This window comes from Micromys minutus, assembly GCF_963924665.1.
Source record: "Micromys minutus genome assembly, chromosome: 10".
In the NCBI taxonomy this organism is placed as follows: domain Eukaryota; kingdom Metazoa; phylum Chordata; class Mammalia; order Rodentia; family Muridae; genus Micromys; species Micromys minutus.
Window position 1 is genome coordinate 60,661,963 of NC_137979.1, and position 19,084 is coordinate 60,681,046.

The window sequence follows — 19,084 nt, forward strand, 5'->3', positions numbered from 1 at the left end:
ATTAGATGCTTTCCCTTCTGTGACCTCCCCCTTCTCCTCCCCCTCCAGGCTCTCCACCTCTTCTTAGAGGTACAAGAGAGCCAGGGACGCTTCCACCATGAAGACAAGCTAAGACATCCGTCCTTGCACCTCTTGCCCCCCTCATACATTCCTAGAACAGAAGCAGACTGCTGGCACCAGGGCCAGCCAGCCAACAGCAGGCTCAGTTCCGCATTTGACTCTTAATTATCTTAACCGTTCTTGGTTATTAATGATCTTGGGCTGCGAGCAGAGCAGTCTAGACCTCCCATCTCCTCCCGGTTTCACCTGCTGCAACCTCCCCCCCCCCCCACTGCACACGGGGGGTGGGGTGAGCGGGGTCAACAAGGACTCAGGTCCAAAAACTGGTACCCGTTAGTTAACCCTGTCGCTGCTGTGTCTGGGTCCAGTGCCCTTTCAGAGAGGTAGCTGTCATCTGTGCTCCCCCCCATACTCAGGATCTCCACCTGTTGCTGTTGCCCGGTTCCATCTTGTGAGCAGCCCTGAGGCAGACAGTGAACCAGATAAATGGAAATGTATCTGGCCTTGCCATTTTCCCCCCAAAACAAAGCTTGTTAAGGGCCCACTTCTCATGGCTCCCACCTAAGCAGTGAAGCCTGAAGAGGTAACGCAAGCTACTGTAGCAAAGGACACAGGTTTGGCTTCAGGGGCCACTGTACCCAGCACTCCGCTCCCCTAACTTCGCCTCCCTCTTTGTCACAAGGGGGAAAAAATGTCTGCCAGTCTCATCCTCATCTAGCCTACGGGGAGCAGCAGGACTCGGCTTTACTTCCTTAGCGGCACAGGAATGAGTCTGACTGGGAATGACAGTCGGATGGTAACCAGTACTCGCTCGCTTCACAGTCATTGTTGGAGAACAGATACAGTTGCTGACAGGAAAACTCGGAGGTCCCCAGAACTGGTGACATATGGGAGGCCGAACCGTGCCTGACCCAGGATGGCACCTGTGCCCAGCTTCTAGGGACCATAGGCCAGGCCCCAGACCAGACTCCCCAGACCATGCCCCAGACAGGCCTGACACTGACACTGTCGGACTCCCAGTGGCATCTCCTAGCCTGCTGAGACAGCCGCTGTTCCCAGCAAGAGTCTCTCTTCAAGAAGACTGAGTGTTGAATTCAATCCTCCACTCCTAGAGCCCCCATACTGAGTACATTTGTCACAGAATACCTGGAACCAGCCCTGAATACCAAATAGCTTCCACTGCCCAGAGCCCCTCCCCCAGCCTCACCTATTCCCACCTCCCTCTTGGACATCCTTGGACCTAAGGCTTCCCCAGATGGAGTTGTCCAAATGCTATACTCAGACGCCCCAGCCCAGAATACACCCGAGGCTGGACTGTGCACTCTCCAGGATGCAGAATGAGGCAGCTGGGACCAGCTGGGTTGTAAAACGTTGCTTTAATGTTCCAGTGCCCCTATGAAAAGAAATTCCAACCTATTGGAGCAAAGAAGTGGGATGGCCCCACCTCAACCTCCATTTCCAGTTTCTGTGTCCCCAACCCAAGGCCACAGCAACCACAACTAGGAACTGGCTGACGACAGGACAGGGACACATTTTTACTCCCTGTGACTGCAAGACATCACGTAATGAGCAAGATCCCAGCCCACACCAAGGCCTACGCTGCTAAGGTCATAAGCTGGCCATGGAAGATATCCTTTTCACAGGGGTCCCATGGCCAGGATTTCAAAGTAAAAGCCAGAGGAGTCCAAGCTTGTCTGTCCCCCAAACCTGGCCAAGGCCAGCCACAGAATCCAGAACCAGAGCTGCCAGTACCTCACACTTCTGATTCCAGGCTGGAAATCCGCCTCCAGGTGCAGGACCTTGGAAAACCTTGTGTCCCACAGGCTTCCCTGCTGACCTCTTCCAGCGCCCCACTGTCCCGGTACCCTGTGCCTAGCCCCAGGGTCCTGCCTCTGTGTGACCGAGGCTCCCAGGTTCCAGTGAGCCAGGGGGTGTGGCTGGCACAGGGTGGAGGGTGACGGCAGACAGTCCCCCAACAGAACGGCAGGTGGGTATGGGTGTGCAGGCATACGTGCTGTCTGGGCTGCCAGGTGGCCACCTCGGCTGGTACGCCCTCCACACAGGCCTCCCGGTAGGTCGGCAGCTGCAATGACTGTGTCTGAGCCAAGCGCCTGCAGGATGGCCGACTCTGGGGACATGGGCAGGCGCAGGCGTGACCGGTACACCTGGCAGGCAGAGGGTTGGATCGAGTAAAGGCTTCTGCCACCGAGCTGGGCAGGGAAGCATGGCGAGGGCGCGGGCCCCGGGCCCAGGCCTCGCGCAGCAGAGCCTCCCGTCGAGCCAGCTGTTCTGGCCCGAGCAGCGGCAGGTCGTCGGGCTCCGGGGGTTCCGGGAAAAGCGGGAGGAAGGGGCGCCCGGACCTCTCCGCTCGAGGGAAGGAACTGTAGTGGCAGTGCGCGGGCAACAGGGAGCGCTCCGGGAGCGCGCGCCGCTCGGAGGCCGAGAGGTGCGATCCTTGATGCCCGACTCGCGCCGGCCACCGCGCGTCCCAAGCGTGCCTGCAGGATGCTCGGGACTCGTCGGGCCGAGGCGGCCGGCAGGTCGCGGGGCGAGCCTGAGGCTGCGGGACCCTGCGCGCTAGCGGGGTGCGACCCCCACCGGGAGGCGCCCAGCCGCTGGGACTCGGTTGTCCCGGAGGACCGGGAGTGGATGACCGCGGGCCGGAGGTGCTGGGAGCAGGTGTGCGGCGGCTGTTGCCCCAGTTTTCGATGGTGCGAGTGGCGCGGTCCAAAGAGCCGCTCACGTCCGCTGTATTCACCATGTCCCGAGCCGCCTGCAGCATCTTCAGCACATTGGCCTGGGCTGAACCTGCTGTAAGGTCCGGGCTGGGCGGCCGCGCAGGGCTCGGAAGGCTCTGTACCCCGTTGAAGCAGCTGTAGATGCCCTAGTCAATAAAGGGAAGACAGGTCGTGAGCTGAGCCATCTTCTCAGGGACCTGCCACCACTGTCCCAGGCCTTGTTCTAAGCAACAGCTTTTTTAACAGCCCGACTGTGTGCTTGCTCCCTGTGCGTCAGGCAACGTGCTGTTGTGCAGATGAATGAGGTATCTGGTTTACTTGTTCTAACACTTTCTGGCAAATGGCAGGGAGGATTCAAAGCCCCACCTTGCTGACAAGCCAGGACCTTTCCCACGATCTGTTTTACACCTAAATGAATCTACAGCCAGCTGTGTCTAACACTGAGACGGATATCGGGTGAGGCAGGCACCTACCCTGCTGAAAGCCAGCAGGAAGTCTAGCTGGGATGAGTTGGGCACCGAGTGTCGAAGTTTCCAGTAGACCAGGTGCTCCCAGGCAAAGACCAGGAGGGCCAGCCCCATGGCCACCAACAGCATGTAGAAGACGCCCGCCATGTTGTCAATGTCCAGCTTGCTGCTCATCACCTCGTTCTTCTCGTTCTGGCAGATCCCTGAGAGCCACACTGTCTCCAGCTTCTGTGTCTCTCCTGTCAGAGCACATACACCACTCAGGAATGCCTCTAACCAACCCTGCCAACACTTGCCCGAAGCCTGGGAACAGGACAGTCATGCATCCTTGTTTCCTAGTGGGGAAGAAGTCCAGCAGAGGCCGGACAGGGGCAACCTGCCCAGTAAGCAAGAAGAGAGAGCAGAGAGAAGCTAGCTGCAAGATTAATGCCAGCCTTACTCCCTTTACATGCCCAGTAAAGTTTTGGTTTTGTTATTTTGTTTCTTTTTTAATTATTATCTATTCAATGTCTATGAGTACAGTGTAGCTGTCTTCAGACACACTGGAAGAGGGCATCAGATCCCATTACAGGTGGTTGTGAGCCACCATGTGGTTGCTGGGAATTGAACTCAGGACCTCTGGAAGAGCAGTCAGAGCCTTTAACCGCTGAGCCATCTCAGATGTATCCAGTCCCCCTAAAGCTGGAGTTACCGTCATTTGTGAACTACCTGATGTGGGTTCTGGGAACCAAACTCAGGCTCTCTGTAAGAATAACCCATGCTTTTAGTCACTAAGCTGTCTCTGCAGCTTTGTTCCTTTTGAGACAAGCTCTTGGATTTGTAGTTCAGGCTGACCTTGAACTCATGATCTCTGTATTCTCTGTCCCATGATTGCTAGAATTACAGGTGTCCACTGAGCTCAGACAACAATTTGCCGCTAAGGATAGAAGTCCTGAAAGCTGAGCTTCCTCTGGATTAAGCACAGGCTGGGCTGCCCATTCCAACCAGTGATCCCTGCTGCCAAGGCTAGCCTGCCTCCAGCTTGGGAGTAGGCAGATGTTTGGCCCTAACCTGGGTAGTCTCAAGATGACAGGAGAGAGGAACCCATCTAGGAAATAACATGAGAAGGTTCTTGGGAGATGCTCAGCCACTCAGAACCCCCACCAGGCAACTTGAGTATTTTCTTGCCTCCCTTACCCTATGGGGAACCTCCAGTTCTAGTCCTTGCTCCCCCTTGCAGGTCACCCCTTCCTTAGGTCTTGAGCTTTTCTTCATACTTGTACCTCAACTGCCCCAACCTCACTCCCAGAGACCTTTCCCTGCAGAGGCTCTTTGCACACAAGAATGATAGTTAAGATGCTAATAACCACAGAGCTGTGGTCCACCCTGGATCCTAAAGCTGGTGGTACTCACCATCCCCCAGGAACTGCAGGAGCGCCAGGTCTATGGCCCGTTTCCAGTGGGAGTCTTTCTGCATGGCAATGCCATAGCCGGTGGTAGCGAAGACTTTGCCAGACCCAATGGTGACCAGCTTGCAGCCTTCGTCCTTGCCTGCCATGTAGTTGAGCACAGCAGCATCATAGATGAAGGCGTCCAGCTTCCTAGAGACATGCCGAAGGGCCAAGGACTCATGCAGATGAGAGGGAAGAGCCTGAACAAGGCTCTGAGAACAGGAGCCTGCACCCACCACCAGGGAAGTGCAAGGACCTCTTTCTCGTGCCTCAGAAAGGATAGAGAATGCCCTAGAGTTTACAGTTCTTCTGCTTGTCCCCTTTTGCTCTTAAAAGTCTGCAAAGTTTTTAGCCACTACCTCAAACGTCTGGCTCATACGGTAAATATCCACTATCCCTTCCAACTCTGCCTCAAGACTTCCTCATCCCTACCCAGGAGCCCCACAAGACATGCCAGCTCCACTGTCCCCACCCTGGGTCTCTAAGGAAGGGATGCCTAAGGGTGCCTTCCGGGGAGACATGGAGCCAGAGGCAGAGGAGGATGCAGGGCTGGGGACCCACCCCATCTTCAGGCTTGTGAGAGCATCCTCCACTGAGCGCTGGTTGAACTTGACCATGTGGGTGTGCATGTCACGGTAGTTGCTGCGAATGTTCCTCTCTGTGCTGCCGTTAGGTACCGTGCCAAAACGGAAGGGTGGGTATTGGTCTTGAGGCCGCTGAAACTACAGGCAGAGAGCAAACCACTCCCACCCTCTTCGTCTAGCCCCCCGAGTACCAGAGCCCCAGCCCCAAGTCTGTCCTGCACAGCCTTAGACACAGCCCAGGCCTCTCCTATCTTTTACAAATGGAAACTCAAAAGCCTGGGACAGAAGACTTAGCCAAGGCCACTCAGTCTGTGGACCTGAACAGTCATCATGGGTCCTTCTCCCTGAACCCTTAAATTCTCCCCACTCCGGCCTTGGTTCAAATCCCCCAGACTCTGATTGTCCTGTGTCTGCCCTTCTAAGGTCTGTCCCCACCCATAGTGTGCCCCCACCCTCCACCTGGCTGTGGCCCAGGAACCTTCTTGTCACTAAGGCCCGACACAGTGTCGATGTATTGCTCCTGGATCATGAAGGCTGCCAGATTGGCTGTGTAACTAGCGAGGAAGATGACAGCGAAGAAGGCCCACACCAGGACCATGATCTTGCTGGTGGTACCCCGGGGGTTCTCGATGGGAACAGAGTTGTTGAAGACCAGTGCCCACAGCAACCACACAGACTTGCCAATGGTGAAAGATGGTCCACCAGATTCTGGGGAGTGAGAAGAAGGGGATACTGGAGCCTGCCTGGCTCATGAGGAAATTTCACCACTGGCCGGTCCACCCCTGTCCCTCCATCCAGGCCCATGTGACAGCTTACTCTTGCCCTTGGTGAGGTTCTGGTTGTAGCTGACGGGACTGAAGTACTCGAACATGAAGACAGTGACGGCAACCACGGTGAGGCACATTACAAACATCATCACCCACACGGCAGGGCTGTAGGGTTCTGGGGACCAAGGCAAGTGGCTCAGAGACCTGGGCTCCACCCCATTCCAACTGTACCAAGAAGCAACATCTGGAGACATGTGCAGAGCAGGTCCCTGACCCTCAGAGCAGCAGAACCCCCCTCCCCAAGAGCCTAAGGAAGGACAGTGTATAGTGTTCTGCCTGAGAGCACACATGACTCCATTGTAACTCTGCATAGCTCCCACATCCCCTGCAGGGCCTGTTACTGGAGAGGGTTCTGATCCCTTCCTGGAGGGCGAGGCTCTGAGGTCAGGTCTTACTGCAAATTCAAGACCCTCCAGAGACTGTCTGCTGGACTAAGAACCAGGTGCTGTCTGGAGCCCTTGCTCCCTTGCTGGAAATGCCATCATCCTAGGAAGTGGGGTTGGATGGAGGTGTCTCTCTTTTCTGTGGCTGGAGAATTCACTTAGAGAGGTTCTGTGCCTGCCTCTCTCTCTCTCTCTCTCTCTCTCTCTCTCTCTCTCTCTGTGTGTGTGTGTGTGTGTGTGTGTGTACTATCACTGTGCAAACCCAGCTGGTCTTGTGTGTGTGTGTGTGTGTGTGTGTGTGTGTGTGTGTGTGTGTACTATCACTGTGCAAACCCAGCTGGTCTTGAACTTGTACAGTTTGCCTCAGCCCCCCCAAATGCTGGGATTAAAATGCCCTGTGACACCACTCTTGGCTCTGTGTCTTTCTTTAAAGCCACCCCGGAAAGGTGGCAGTTGGAGTCTCACACTGGAGTCTCACCCCCTTCCCAGCATCCTACCTGTCCCCACCTCTCTGAGCTACTTCCCACTGCAAACCCCACCTGATGTCCCATCGGTCACTCTGGAAAGGGAAGGGACATAGTTGTACTGTCCAACCCTGAACCTGGCTTGGGGGCCTGAAACATGGGGCTGATTCTCAAAATGCAGGGTTCCTAATGCAGTAAGAAAACCACTAGCACCTCTCTCATGATCCCTACACGCTTCATCCTTGGTCTGCGGTCTAACCTTCAGCACAGTCAGTAAGTAGCCAGCCTACCAATCTGCCCTCACATCGGTGGCTCTGCTGGCCTGTCTGATCGGTTCTTCTCACCTGCCCTCGCTTAGAGCCCACTAACGTTAACATCACTCCTTCCAGTTCCTCTTCACTCACCTCCTACCCCCCTCCAAGACTCCCAAGCATAATACGCTTGGCTCCACCTGAAACTTCACCTTTCCGTTCATAGCCCCGCCCCACACACCCATGGACCCCTTGGTGCCCAGAGTCTCCGCTGGCCACCCAGACCTCACCCAGAAAAGCCGAGGGGGAGACGGTGCCGTTGCTCCTTGCCACCATTACACTGATGCCAGTCTCCACAAAAGGCACAGAGAAGTCTATAATCTCAGAGCGCTCCTCATTGATGGTGAGGGAACCGATGGCCATGTCCGCCCGCTTGTAGTATACCTAGAGGGCGGGAGGCCATCAGAGAGGTCCCCCCACGGACTTTTGCATTCTCGCCAGTCCCCATCCAGGAAGTACATCCAGCACCCATCAGTGGAACTGGCTGCTCCCTCCCTGGGTCCTCGGAGTTACAGTTCCCAGAAGCTCATCATGCAGAGCTGTCGGCCCAGTTGCATGACCACATGGCTAAGGGAAACATGAAATCTGGCAGCAAGCAGGGTGGCCCCAGTTGGATCTGGCTGAGCCCCGGGGTGGACCTACCTCCCCGATCATACCATTCCACACACCACGGACCCTCTTGCCGTGCTTGCCGTTGGTCACCAGGTACAAGTCGTAGGAGAACTTGACCACCTTGGCCAGCTTTTTGAGGATGTCGATGCAGAAGCCCTTACAACAGAGCTTGGTGTAGGGGGTTACATCCCCGCTGCTGCAGCCACCACGGGGAGTCAGAGCCCTTCACAGTCCTCAACCCCACCTGGTCCTCCCAGCCTGCCATAGGAACCCCACCCCCCACCTGAGCATGAGACACATGCGCAGCAGCTGACTTCCGCCCCCACACCCCCCACCCCATGACAGCACCCAGCTCACACCAGACCTGAAGCTGTGGTTGCTCTGTCTACGGCAGGGCACAGTGTTGGGCACACAGCCGCCTGTGCCAGGGTCGGGGCTCTCCACAATGACAAAGGGCCTTTCTTCCAGTGTGGCCACTGTCAGGTGCCGGCTGTCCACCACAGGTTGCAGAGAAGTGCTATAGCGAGGCCAAACTGGATACTTCATGTACAGGACTCCGTGATCCCACCGTCCCACCTGCAGAGGACAGCCAGCCTCAGCCAGGACCCGAAGTACTGTTACCCACCCGCTACCCTTAGACAGGGCATCTGCGGACCATCTGCTGAGGCCAAGAACCCTAAAGATACCCAGGGCAGACAGATGAGGGAGTCTTGGGGCAAAGGCATTTGGAGGACAGAAATACAGGCCAAGGACTGAACCCAGACACAAGAGCAGGCTCCCCACATCCTCCTCCAGGCCCTGGACCCCGTGATCTCCAAGGCTTTCACCACATTGCTGCTGGCCCAAAACACCTTCCTAAAGCTCAGACTGTCTCGCATACCCCCGAACCACCTGCCACATCATTGAACAACCTTTTGTCTGCACCAGATTAGCACCCCTTCCTACCAGGCTCCTTCTCAGTCCTTGAAAGTCCAACTGGACATCCGATCTTTAGTAATACCTTCCCTGGTCCCCTCATTAGAAAGCAAACAAATTCTTGTCTTTTTTCTCTACTCACTTACTGTTTGGGATCGTGTTGTGTTGTGGTTTGTTTTGTTTTGTTGTTTTATTGGGGAGCAAAACAGGTTCTTGCCACTTGCTGGCCTGTAGCTCCCAATGTAGATCAAATAGATCAAGTTGGACTCAGATTTGAAGCAATCCTCCTGCCTCCGCCCCTGAATACTAGGGTTACAGGCATGAATAACCCTGCACCCACACTGTTTCACATACACCTGTACTCAATCTCAAGCACAGATTTCTAGTTATTTACATGTCCAGCTGACTGGCAGAGATGTTGGTCACTCCTCTAGAGCCAGGACTATGTGACAGAAACGCTTAAGTTCAGTAGTGCAAAGAAAGCAGGGGATTGTGGGAGTAGGGGGAGAGGGGGGGCTCAAAGGTTTCCCAGTGAAGGACGTGGACAGAGGGATTCTGCTCGGCTGCAGGGAAACACCAGGAAGCAGAGGACAGAGGGCCCCTGGGCTCACCCACTCCTCACCATCTCCCACAGGCGGTGCCGGTTGAGGGCGATCACAACCATGGTGGGCTGGACCAGGTACCCACCAGGGCTGAAAGAGAAGTCTCGGCCCTCCCAGGTGACATTCAGCAGATGCCTGGGGAGGGGAGGCGGAGAGATGCCAGGGTGTCCCAGAACCCCAGGATATGGCTCTGACTAGGCCACCCCATAGCACCACCATCATGGGGCATTCGTGTGATTACTTTAAAAGTCTCCCTCTGTTGACTTCACTGGCCTTTTCATACCCTAAAACCTGCTGTTTGTTTAGATAAGGATTCTAAGAACCAGAGACCTGAAGGAATTTGACCCCAGACATATCTGCTAGTGGTAACTGGATAGAGATTCTAAGCTCACTGCCATTCAAGTCCCCTGAAGTGGCCCACATGACTAGGTAGGTGCTCACCTGTAGAAGGCCTCCCTAGCAGGGCTGACAGGTCCCGGGTGGCTTCGGCAGTCCCCAGCGGGGGCTGGCAGAGTACCGTACTGGCGTCGATAGCTGTGAGCACCGAGGGCCAGTATGGCCACACCGTCGCGGACCTTCTGGCGTAGGCTAAGGCGCCAACTTTCGGTGACCACACTGATGAGGCCCACCGGGAAAGCTGCAGGGGGTGCGTCGGTGCTTCCCAGCGCCAGATTAGGTACCAACCACACGTGCCCGGGTCCCACAAGGCCAGCCTGTGCAGCCTCAGCAAAGAGCACCTCGGCCTCTTCACGGGAGCAGTAGGCCACCAGCACCGGCGCGTCGACCTGGCGCAGCAGGCGCTGAGTGCGCGCTCGCGGCCCACCCGGGCCCAGCTCCAGCGTGAGCACGTCCAGTAGACGCCAGCTCAGGTAGCTGGCGTCGGCGACGGCGCGCACGCCCTCGAGGAAGAGCGCGTGGCCCGGGTGTAGGCTGGTGATGACAGCGAACGCGCTCCAGTCGTATTCCTCCAGGACCTTGAACAGCACCTGCAGCTGCTGCTCCAGGGACACGCCCAGCTGTAAGAAGGCGGAGCCTGGCTCCTGGGGGTGGGGCGGGGCCTCAGCAGGGGGCGGGACAGAACGAGCCTCGTCCTGCTCCCCTGCTCCACCCTACCCTGCTCCTGAAACCTTAAAGTAGGAGGGGCTTCAGTGTCCCGGGGACCCTGAAGCCAATTGGAGTCACCTGGGGAATTTTACAACTAAAATCCCGGCCCCCAACCTGACCCTGCTGGACCACGGACCAGAACCCTCAGCACCGTCAGTGAACTTATTAGAAACGCAGAAGTCCGAGCCACACCCCAACACCTACGGCATCCATTAGAATTTCGGGGTGACTCCTGAAATCTGCCTATATGAACAAGCTCTTCCGGGTTTCCCTTGAACCCGCGAAATTTGAGAAGCGAGGCCCAAACCAACTGAATCGTGAGTCTTGGAAAAACAAAATTCTGGACGTGGAGGCCCAGACCCGCCCGAAGATAACCAGAGCCTCCAGAGTGAGAAAGTTGCTCCTTCACATCCACTCTAACACCCCAAAGTCCCGGCACTGCCAGCTTTGGTGAATAAGGTCTCCTTGGGGCCACTATAGCTGCTCCCAAGATGCCTCTTCACTGCCATCCCATTAAAAAGGGAAACTATAGGCTCCAAACCCCATTTCTTCTGTAGATGCATTTCAACTAAAAGAGAACGGGAGAAGCAAGGTGAGGTAGCACATGCCTGCAACCGAAGCACTTGGGAAGTAGAAACCAGAGGGTCCCCACAAGTTCAAGACCAACCTGGTCTACATAGTAAGTTCTAGACTGTAGCCCAGGCAGCAGATTTCCCTATCTCAGAGAAAATGCAAAGATGGAGACTTTAAAGCCATAGCCACTGGCCACCATGAATGAACCTCATTGCTTGGCTCCTGTTCCAAGCAAAACCAGACTTAAAAATAAACATGTATGACATTTATGAGATGGTGGGGAGATGTGGGCCCTGGCTGGATATTTGAGGAGGCTGAGGCATTTTTGTTATTTAGTTTAGACGTGATAATGTATGACGGTTTTATTTTTTTAAGCTTTCTCGTCTGCTGGAGGTACACACTGAAATATTTCTGGGTGGATCATAAGCTGCGTGGACATTTGCTTCTGTTTACCTCAACAGAGGCAGAAGTGGACAGGGGTGAGCATGGGGGGAGGGGGGCGGGGGGGTCGAGCCAAGGTGCACAGGAGATGGGTGGTGAGCCTTTATACTTTTCCTGTGTGTTCGCAAATTTCTCTGTGATGGAGTGGCGATGAAATAGAAGCAAATCAGACCAGTCGTCCCCTCAACTCTTCCCATGACTGCCCTTACTTAGATTAAAGTTAAATGCTTCCTAAGTGGCGAGACCCACCTCCTTCTCCAGGCTTCTTTCTCTCTGTCATCAAAAAGATCCCAGCAGATCCTATTACCCTTCTAAGTCCCCCTTAGCCTCGGGTCTCAGAGCAGACATCATTTGTTTAAAAGCTCATATCTGGAGAGCAATCCCATGAGAAAACCAGCTGTCTCAACTAACCCGGATCCCCTGGGGAGCTCCCCGAGACTGAACCACCAGCAAGGATCACACACAGGATCACACTGGCCTCCGTGGTCTTTGAGGGAAGGGGGAGGCCTGGTAGGTGGGGGAGCACCCTCTCGGAGGCAAGGGGGAGAAGGAATGGGATGAGGAACTGTGGGAGGGGCAGCCAGGGGGTGCAATGACTGGAATATAAATAAATACAATATATTTTTAAATCATATCTGACTAACACCCTATCCAAACAGGCCCTGTGAGACTCCTTCCCTGGGGGCATCTGTCTTTCCTTCAAAACGCCTGTCAGTTGGAATTACATATGAATATGTGTTGGGAACGTGCTCCTCAGGAGATCAAGTATGCCTGTCTTCTCCATGCCTGGAGCAGAGACATAGCCCTGTAGTGCCATCCCCTGCAGGTGAATTCTCAGTGTCCTGAGACCTGACCAATGAGAGGTGGAGAAGCAGAGGAGATAACTTCGCCAACACTGCCGGAAAGCCATCTGCCCACCTCACCCAGACACAAATTGATACTTTGTAACCAAAGAACGTCCTCCCCCCACAGCTACACTCTAGCTCCAGTCTAGCTGTGGGCTCAGGAAGAGATGAGAAATCAGACAGGCACCTTGGGGGTGAGGACCACAGCAGAGCCTCCGCTGATGCTGAGGATGGGCACGTGGGTCTGGGAGGAGACGAAGTCCAGTAGCTGGGCCACCGCCTCGGTGTCCACGTTGTCCTCAAAGACGATGCCGTGGACGCGGGCAGCACCCAGAAGCCCACAGATTTGGGTGAGGATGCTGCTGGGGTTGGTATTGTTGACCCCAACGGTGAGCGGCTGGATCTCTAGTGGCAGGTCCAGGAAGTTCTGGGAGGTGAGGCGAGTCCCGGCCTGGGCCTGCAGTGGCCCAGAGCTGCCAAACACCACTGCCACGGTCACGGCCTGTTCTCCCTGCCCTGTGCCCAGCCCCGCCCAAGCACCGAGGAGTGAAGTGAGCAGCAGGGCGGGCCCCAGGGCCCCACCCATGTCCACTGGAGGGTCCTGCAGAGAAATCAGAGCAGGCGCAGAGAGAGGTAGATGGACAAACAGAAGGTAAGGGACAGAGAACACACAGCCAGAGGACAGAGAAGAGAGAACCTCCCTACACAGGAGAGGCAGAGACAGACAGACACAGACAAAGAAAAAAAAAGAAGACAGGTTAGCTGAGCACTCCTATAGCTCAGTGCACTTCTACAACCAAACTGAAGCTTCCATCTATCTCTCATCAGAGTGACTACTGTCCCACTCACTGTGACAGCCCCTGGATCTTTGCCGTGTGGCTCTGCCTGGCAGATCTTCTCCTCTACAGCTTGTATATGCTTTTGCCACCTTCCCCTCAGCCAGCTCATTTAAAACAGCCCGCTGAAGCAGGGTGACCAAGGACAACTCCCTTGGGTTCAGGACACCAGAAGCCCTGAGCTGCCCAACTTGTATCCACATTTCCCATCCCATTGCTGGTACGTTAGAATCTAAGCAAAGGGGCAGAGTGTGTCTGCTACCAGATTCGTTCTGGATCAAGACCAAGAGCTAAGCAGGTGAGAGAAACCTGACTCTTGGGCACCTGCGGATGCAGCCCGTGACCATCCTCTCCATCTTCTTCCCACCCCCAACAAAAGCAACCAGGAAGAGTTGAAAAAGGATCGCAGTGGGCCTGCCACTCCAGCCCCCTGGCAGGAAATTTGCACACCTTTGCCACAGAGATTCAGATTCAACCCAAGCAGCTTACCCAGGAGGCACTTGACACCCTCCAGGGATAGAGTCTGGAAACCCACAGAGCAGCCCTGGCTTCTTCTAGACCTTCCTTTCCTCTGCTCTGCAGATTGCTCCCTTTTGTTCCAAGACTAATTTCTTTCTTTTTTTTTTTTAAGATTTACTTATTTTATGTCTATGAGTACACTGTAGCTGTCTTCAGACACTAGAAGGCATCGGATCCCATTACAGATGGTTGTGAGCCATCATGTGGTTGCTGGGAATTGAACTCAGGACCTCTGGAAGAGCAGTCAGTAACCGCTGAGCCATCTCTCCAGCCCCCAAGACTCATGTCTTATGTGACACTCCACAGAAACTTCCCACCAGTCTCCAGTTCTAAGGGGTCTCCAGGGAGTGTGCATGAATGAACCTCTCCTCTTGGCTAAAAAGACAACTTTGAAGGAGACCACAAAAGGGAACTTTCTAGTTAGGAAGTGTGACATGCGTACGGATCACCTTCCTCTGATAAGTTGCTGCGTGGTAAGATGTAACGTGGGGGAGATATGGAAGCTGAAGCTGCAGAACCAGCAGACTGTCATTAGCTCCTCCCACCTCTTTTCTCTAAACTCTTTTTGCATCAGACCCTGCCATCCCTACTCTCCTCCCAGCATGCCTTCTCCTAGCTAAGGATCTAACACTTGTTCACATAGGTACAAGGAGCTGATAAGGGCAAAGAGTGTTATTATTGACAGGTGAGAAGAAAATTAACAGGTCAGGGCTTTGAGCTCGAAGGTGGTAGAAGGAGGAATTGGCAGCTGGGGAAGGAATGCCCTGGATTTACTAAAACCCGTGAGATCTCTCCGTGTCTGTGAACAGCAGCTTGGAGGCATCATTGGGTCTAGGATGAGATCCTAAGTCACACCACACCATTTGGCCTGGACTGTTCAATTTCCAAGCATGACACTGTCCATCATAGATGGTGTGGAAAGTATGTAAGTGTGCAAACTATCTCAATAATATTTGTGCATGTGAGTGTTCACGCACACACACACACACGTGTGTGTGTGTGTGTGTGTGTGTGTGTGTGTAGGCCTGAGGCATCAGAAGTCAGCCTGCCTTACACCTCACCTTATTCAATAAGGCTGAGTCTTTCCTTTGATCCCAGAGCAGTGGAATTCAGGCGAGCTACAGTGCCCATCCAAAATTTACACACACTCTGAGGATCTAAACACACTGGTCCTCATGTTTATTTGAAAAACTCCCCATTGAGCCAGCCTTCCAACTTTTCTCATTACTATTTTTATAGTCACTACATGTTAAAATAGTATTTTGGGGATGTGTTGAATAAAATGATACTATTAAGCCAGGCATGGTAGTGCATGCCATTAATGCTCAGCACTCAGAAGGTAGAGGCAGGATCTATAGAGTAAGAATTCCAGGGCAGCCAGGGCGACACAGACAAACCCTGCCTCAAAATAAAAAGGAAAACAAAACCAATAAACAAATCAACACTATTCTATTTGAATGTTACCTGATTCTTTTTCCATTTACTTATTTATTTTGAGGCACGGTTTCAGTATGCAGCCCCTGCTGACCTACAACTCACTTCGCAGACCAGAACTCAGAGACCTGGCTGCCTCTGTCTGCTTCAGAGCGCTGAGATTAAAGACATGTGTGCATCGCGCCTGGGACTTTCCATTTTTATTAGTATCGGTACCTGTAATTTTAAAATCACACAAGTGCCCTGTTTTATTTCCTCAAAACAATGAGAGTCTGGAGGAAGGGCTTGGGTTCTCTCCCAACTCCAAAGAGAGGCTGCTCCTCGCCAGCTTCCCTCCGCTGTAAAAATACCCTCCTGGGTTAAGGCTGGAGAGAGGGGAAAGTTGAGGCAGGTTGAAAGCCAGCAGGTCCCTGAGCTTACAAAAAACGTGTGACAGGGCATCTCCTCACAAGATGGCACATTTCCCATCCTGTGTCCCTGGCCCCCAACCTCTCCTTCCCATCTGCTTCCTGCCTCCTAACTGCTACAACTCCCACCTGGTCCCTGTGACAAGGGTCAAGTGGGAAAGCTCTTTGGTACCCACAAATGAACTACCAATGCCCAACAAGCCAACCCAACTTCACTGTCTTCTTCTTCGATACTCACCCCTGCTAAACTAGTGGTGAGCCGTCTTTAATTTGTTCCTCCTGCAAGAGAAACCTCTTCCTAACAAGAGTCTGTTGTCTTTCAGAGCACAACCTGAGTCCCTCCTCTGTAGGTTTCTGTGCCTAATCTTGACTCATCGGCGCTGGACCCCCAGGAAAAAGACAGGGTTTGGGTCCCACTGATCCTTCATGCAGGGTGTGGAGCTGGGAGCTGGTCCTCCTCAGGCCCCTCCCCCATCATTATTGGGTTTTTGTGTATCTCTGATGACACTCTTTCCTAAAGGGTCTTTAGGGGCGTATTTGCTGAACACCTGGTCCCCAAGTACAGGGGAGAGGTTGGCAGTGACCAGTCGTTTAGAACATTCTTCACCCCTTGAAAGGTTCTATCAACCGCACATGTTCAGGGACCTTCTCTTCTGCCTCCACCAACCCCCAGTCACACGCAGGCTCCTTGACAAGGCCGTAGGTACACGTACACACTCCCTAACTTGGGACATTAATGGCGCCCCACTCCCAAGGTCCAGGAGCTCCAGTACCAAAGCATATCCTTCAGCTAGGCTGATGATTCTTGCCAGTGAGGGACCCTCACCGTGATGACCCCTCCTCTAATCCTTGTCTCTTTCCTTCTCTGCCCCACTAACACCCCAAGCGCCGGGAAAGACATAACCCCTCTGTGGTCCACATTGGTGGGAACACAGAGTTCTGCCTTTTCCAATAATACCTGCCCCCTCCCGGCTGATCCCTCTCAGCCCCCGGGGGCGCCCCGCCCCCTCCCCTTGTAGGAATCTTACTCTGGGGCTGTGAAGTTCGGGGTATTTTTAGGCCGGCGATAAATAATTCATAGGGAACGTGGCATCTGGCTGCCCCTGCGGGAGGAGGGGGCGCAAGCACCGAAGAGCTACCATCACTCGCCGCTCAAGGACACTCGCGATGCGGCGGCAGTGGCGGTGACTCCGGGCGCGGGGACCCGCGCCACGCCTCCTGGCGGCCAAATTGAGCACCATGCACTCTGAGCCCCCAACCTTGTCACTGACCCCTGAACCCTCTCCACAACCCCAGCCCCAGTTCTAGGTCTTCACCCCACAACCCCAAGTTAGGTCTGGATCTCAAGCCCTTGGGCAGGGGATGGCCGAGATAGCCTGGCAGGGGGGCCTGTGGGTCAAGACCCAACCCAGGTGGTTTTCCAGAGTGAACCCCCAGGCGGCCAGTTTCCTGTCGACCTGTCCCTTTCACGTTCTTATTTTTAACAAGTTTAGAAACTAGCTCAAAGGCAGACACTGGATCTGCTCAAAAAAAGCCAGTAGCACGGTATCTTCTCCAAATTTTTCTGTGGCCACTGGTGGTGGGGGATTGCTTATGGGGCCAGGACTGGGCCACCATCTGAAGACCGAGGGTGTTATACCAGATGTCTCATTGGGAAGGGAGGGTTGGGAAACAGTGAGCAAATGGGGTCAGCGCCCGACCCAGCGGGAATTTCTGCCTGTCTCCCAGCAGGACCTTTGAAGAGTCGCCAAAACCAGCCCTTGGGAGATTTGCAGCCGGCTAGGTGCCCTCGTCTTTGGTAGTCAGAGCCCCCCTACTCGCCTAGGCCAAGTACAAAACGCCTTCTGCGGCCAGAGGCTCAGGCTTCGCTCAGCCGTCGGGGATCCTGGTTGGAGCCCCAGGAGACCACAGCTGCCAGCTGGTGCTTCCAGGGCCCAGGGTACCAGAGCGCAGGCTCTCCCATCGCCTTTTCCTCCCATCCTCCTTTTGGAGCCCTCAGAGCTGAGGGGAACCAAGACATGGGGGTCGGCGTCTGGGAAAATCCTGTCACCCCAGAAACCCACTGATTGTCAGAGGTCAGGCGATGGGGTGTTACAGGGAGGTGGAAGAAAGAGAGTGGGAAGCGGAGGGCCTGGGGGGAGGACTCACCCCAAAGAGGGTCCGTGGAAGGTAGATGAGCGCAGCAGGTACCCAGCAGGGACCAGCTCACCAACTGCTATAGCTCCGTTTTTGCTCTCTGAGCTCTGTGTCCTTTCCAGTTCCCCGCTCTCTGGTCGTACCCAGCCTCAGCCCTGGCTCTTGGCCCCTGCCCGGTTTCTTGCCCCAGCGGCTTCTACCTGCAACAGTTGGACCAGGCAATCCAGACTCCCGCGTCTGGGGACTATGCCCAGCCTGGCCGGGCCACCGTTCCAGGCAAAGGGAAGAAAGCTCCAGGACCCTAGGGACAGACGCCTTGGGCTTTCTGCCCGTGTCCTTCCCTCGTGCCCGCGGCCAGTCTGTCTCCCCAGCCTGTTTCTCCTCGTCTCCTCTGTGCCCAGGTCCACACCACCAGTCCGGTTCCCGAGGGTCGTGGTCCCCCCCAGACCCCTGAGCTGGCCGGACTGTCTCAGGTGTCCCGCGTCTGTCTCCACCGTCCTTGCCAGAGCGGCGCTGGAGCCCCTTAAGTTGCTTACGAAGTTGGCGCCCCCCGCTCGCCGCCAGCCCTCGGCCACCACTCACCGGGGAAGGGGCGCTGCACCCACGCCCAGAGCCCGCGACTGTCTCCCGCGCGGTGCTCGTCCCAGCGCCAGCCCCCGCGAGCTGGCACGCTGGCTGCGAGCTCGGCGGGCACCGGAGCCGGGCGCGGCGGGACCAGTGCGGGTGGCGCGGCCTGGATGCCGCCCGCCCCCGCGCCCGGCCCGTGCCCCGTAGCGGGGCTGTGTCCCGGGCTGCGCAGAGGCGCGCCTCCCGTTCTCAGGGCTCACCAGCCTACTGTGATGGAGCTCGCCACCGCCGGTTGCCTCCGCCCCGCCCTGGCCCGCCCCAGCTGGCCACCCGTGCCCCTCTGGCCCATCCAGGCCACTCCCTGCCAGTCTGTGCTCCTAGCTAGCCCCCTCTCCTTTCTTCTGTTCAGGGACCCTGTCCCCAGACCCGATGCTCAGAAGCAAAGGCAACCTCAGAGAAAAACACCAGCTTGCTAGGAGCCCTGCTTTTTGAGCCCTCAGTTCCCTAGCTGTGTGACCTTGGGCCAGTTAATTTCGAGACTCTTTCAGTTTATAAAGTAAGGCCAGCATCTTGCTCCCATAAGAGGCCTTCAACTGCCGTAGGCTGAAGTAGTTTTTTGAAAAGGCTTGTGGATTTGTCCGGAAGCTTGAAAATGGGAGGGCACAGAGTGTGTGGAGATTGGAGGGCCAAGCCAAGCCTGCCAGTACCCAGGAGAGACTGGGGCACCTTTTGTCATTGTTTCTCTATCCTAGGGGCACCAGGCATCGAGGTCAGCAGGTCAGAGTTGTAAGGGACTTAGCACCAGTGACTGGAATGTGAACTGGGGATT

The 19,084-nt window shown here is 55.2% G+C and overlaps 1 protein-coding gene across 1 annotated transcript; it reads right to left on the bottom strand.

The window, feature by feature from the left end:
- Positions 1-1,813: 1,813 nt before the first annotated feature.
- GRIN2C (glutamate ionotropic receptor NMDA type subunit 2C) lies at positions 1,814-18,301 on the bottom strand (the record flags this gene model as incomplete). The annotated part of the gene is made up of 13 exons (XM_080924224.1): positions 18,271-18,301; positions 12,544-12,957; positions 9,835-10,433; positions 9,414-9,528; positions 8,241-8,452; positions 7,907-8,072; positions 7,495-7,648; positions 6,096-6,221; positions 5,758-5,987; positions 5,257-5,417; positions 4,658-4,845; positions 3,272-3,504; positions 1,814-2,944 (listed from the first exon to the last, which is right to left on the bottom strand). The coding sequence occupies exons 2-13, from the start codon at positions 12,940-12,942 to the stop codon at positions 1,814-1,816; spliced, it is 3,714 nt and encodes a 1,237-aa protein (XP_080780350.1). The 5' UTR covers positions 12,943-12,957; positions 18,271-18,301.
- Positions 18,302-19,084: the final 783 nt, after the last annotated feature.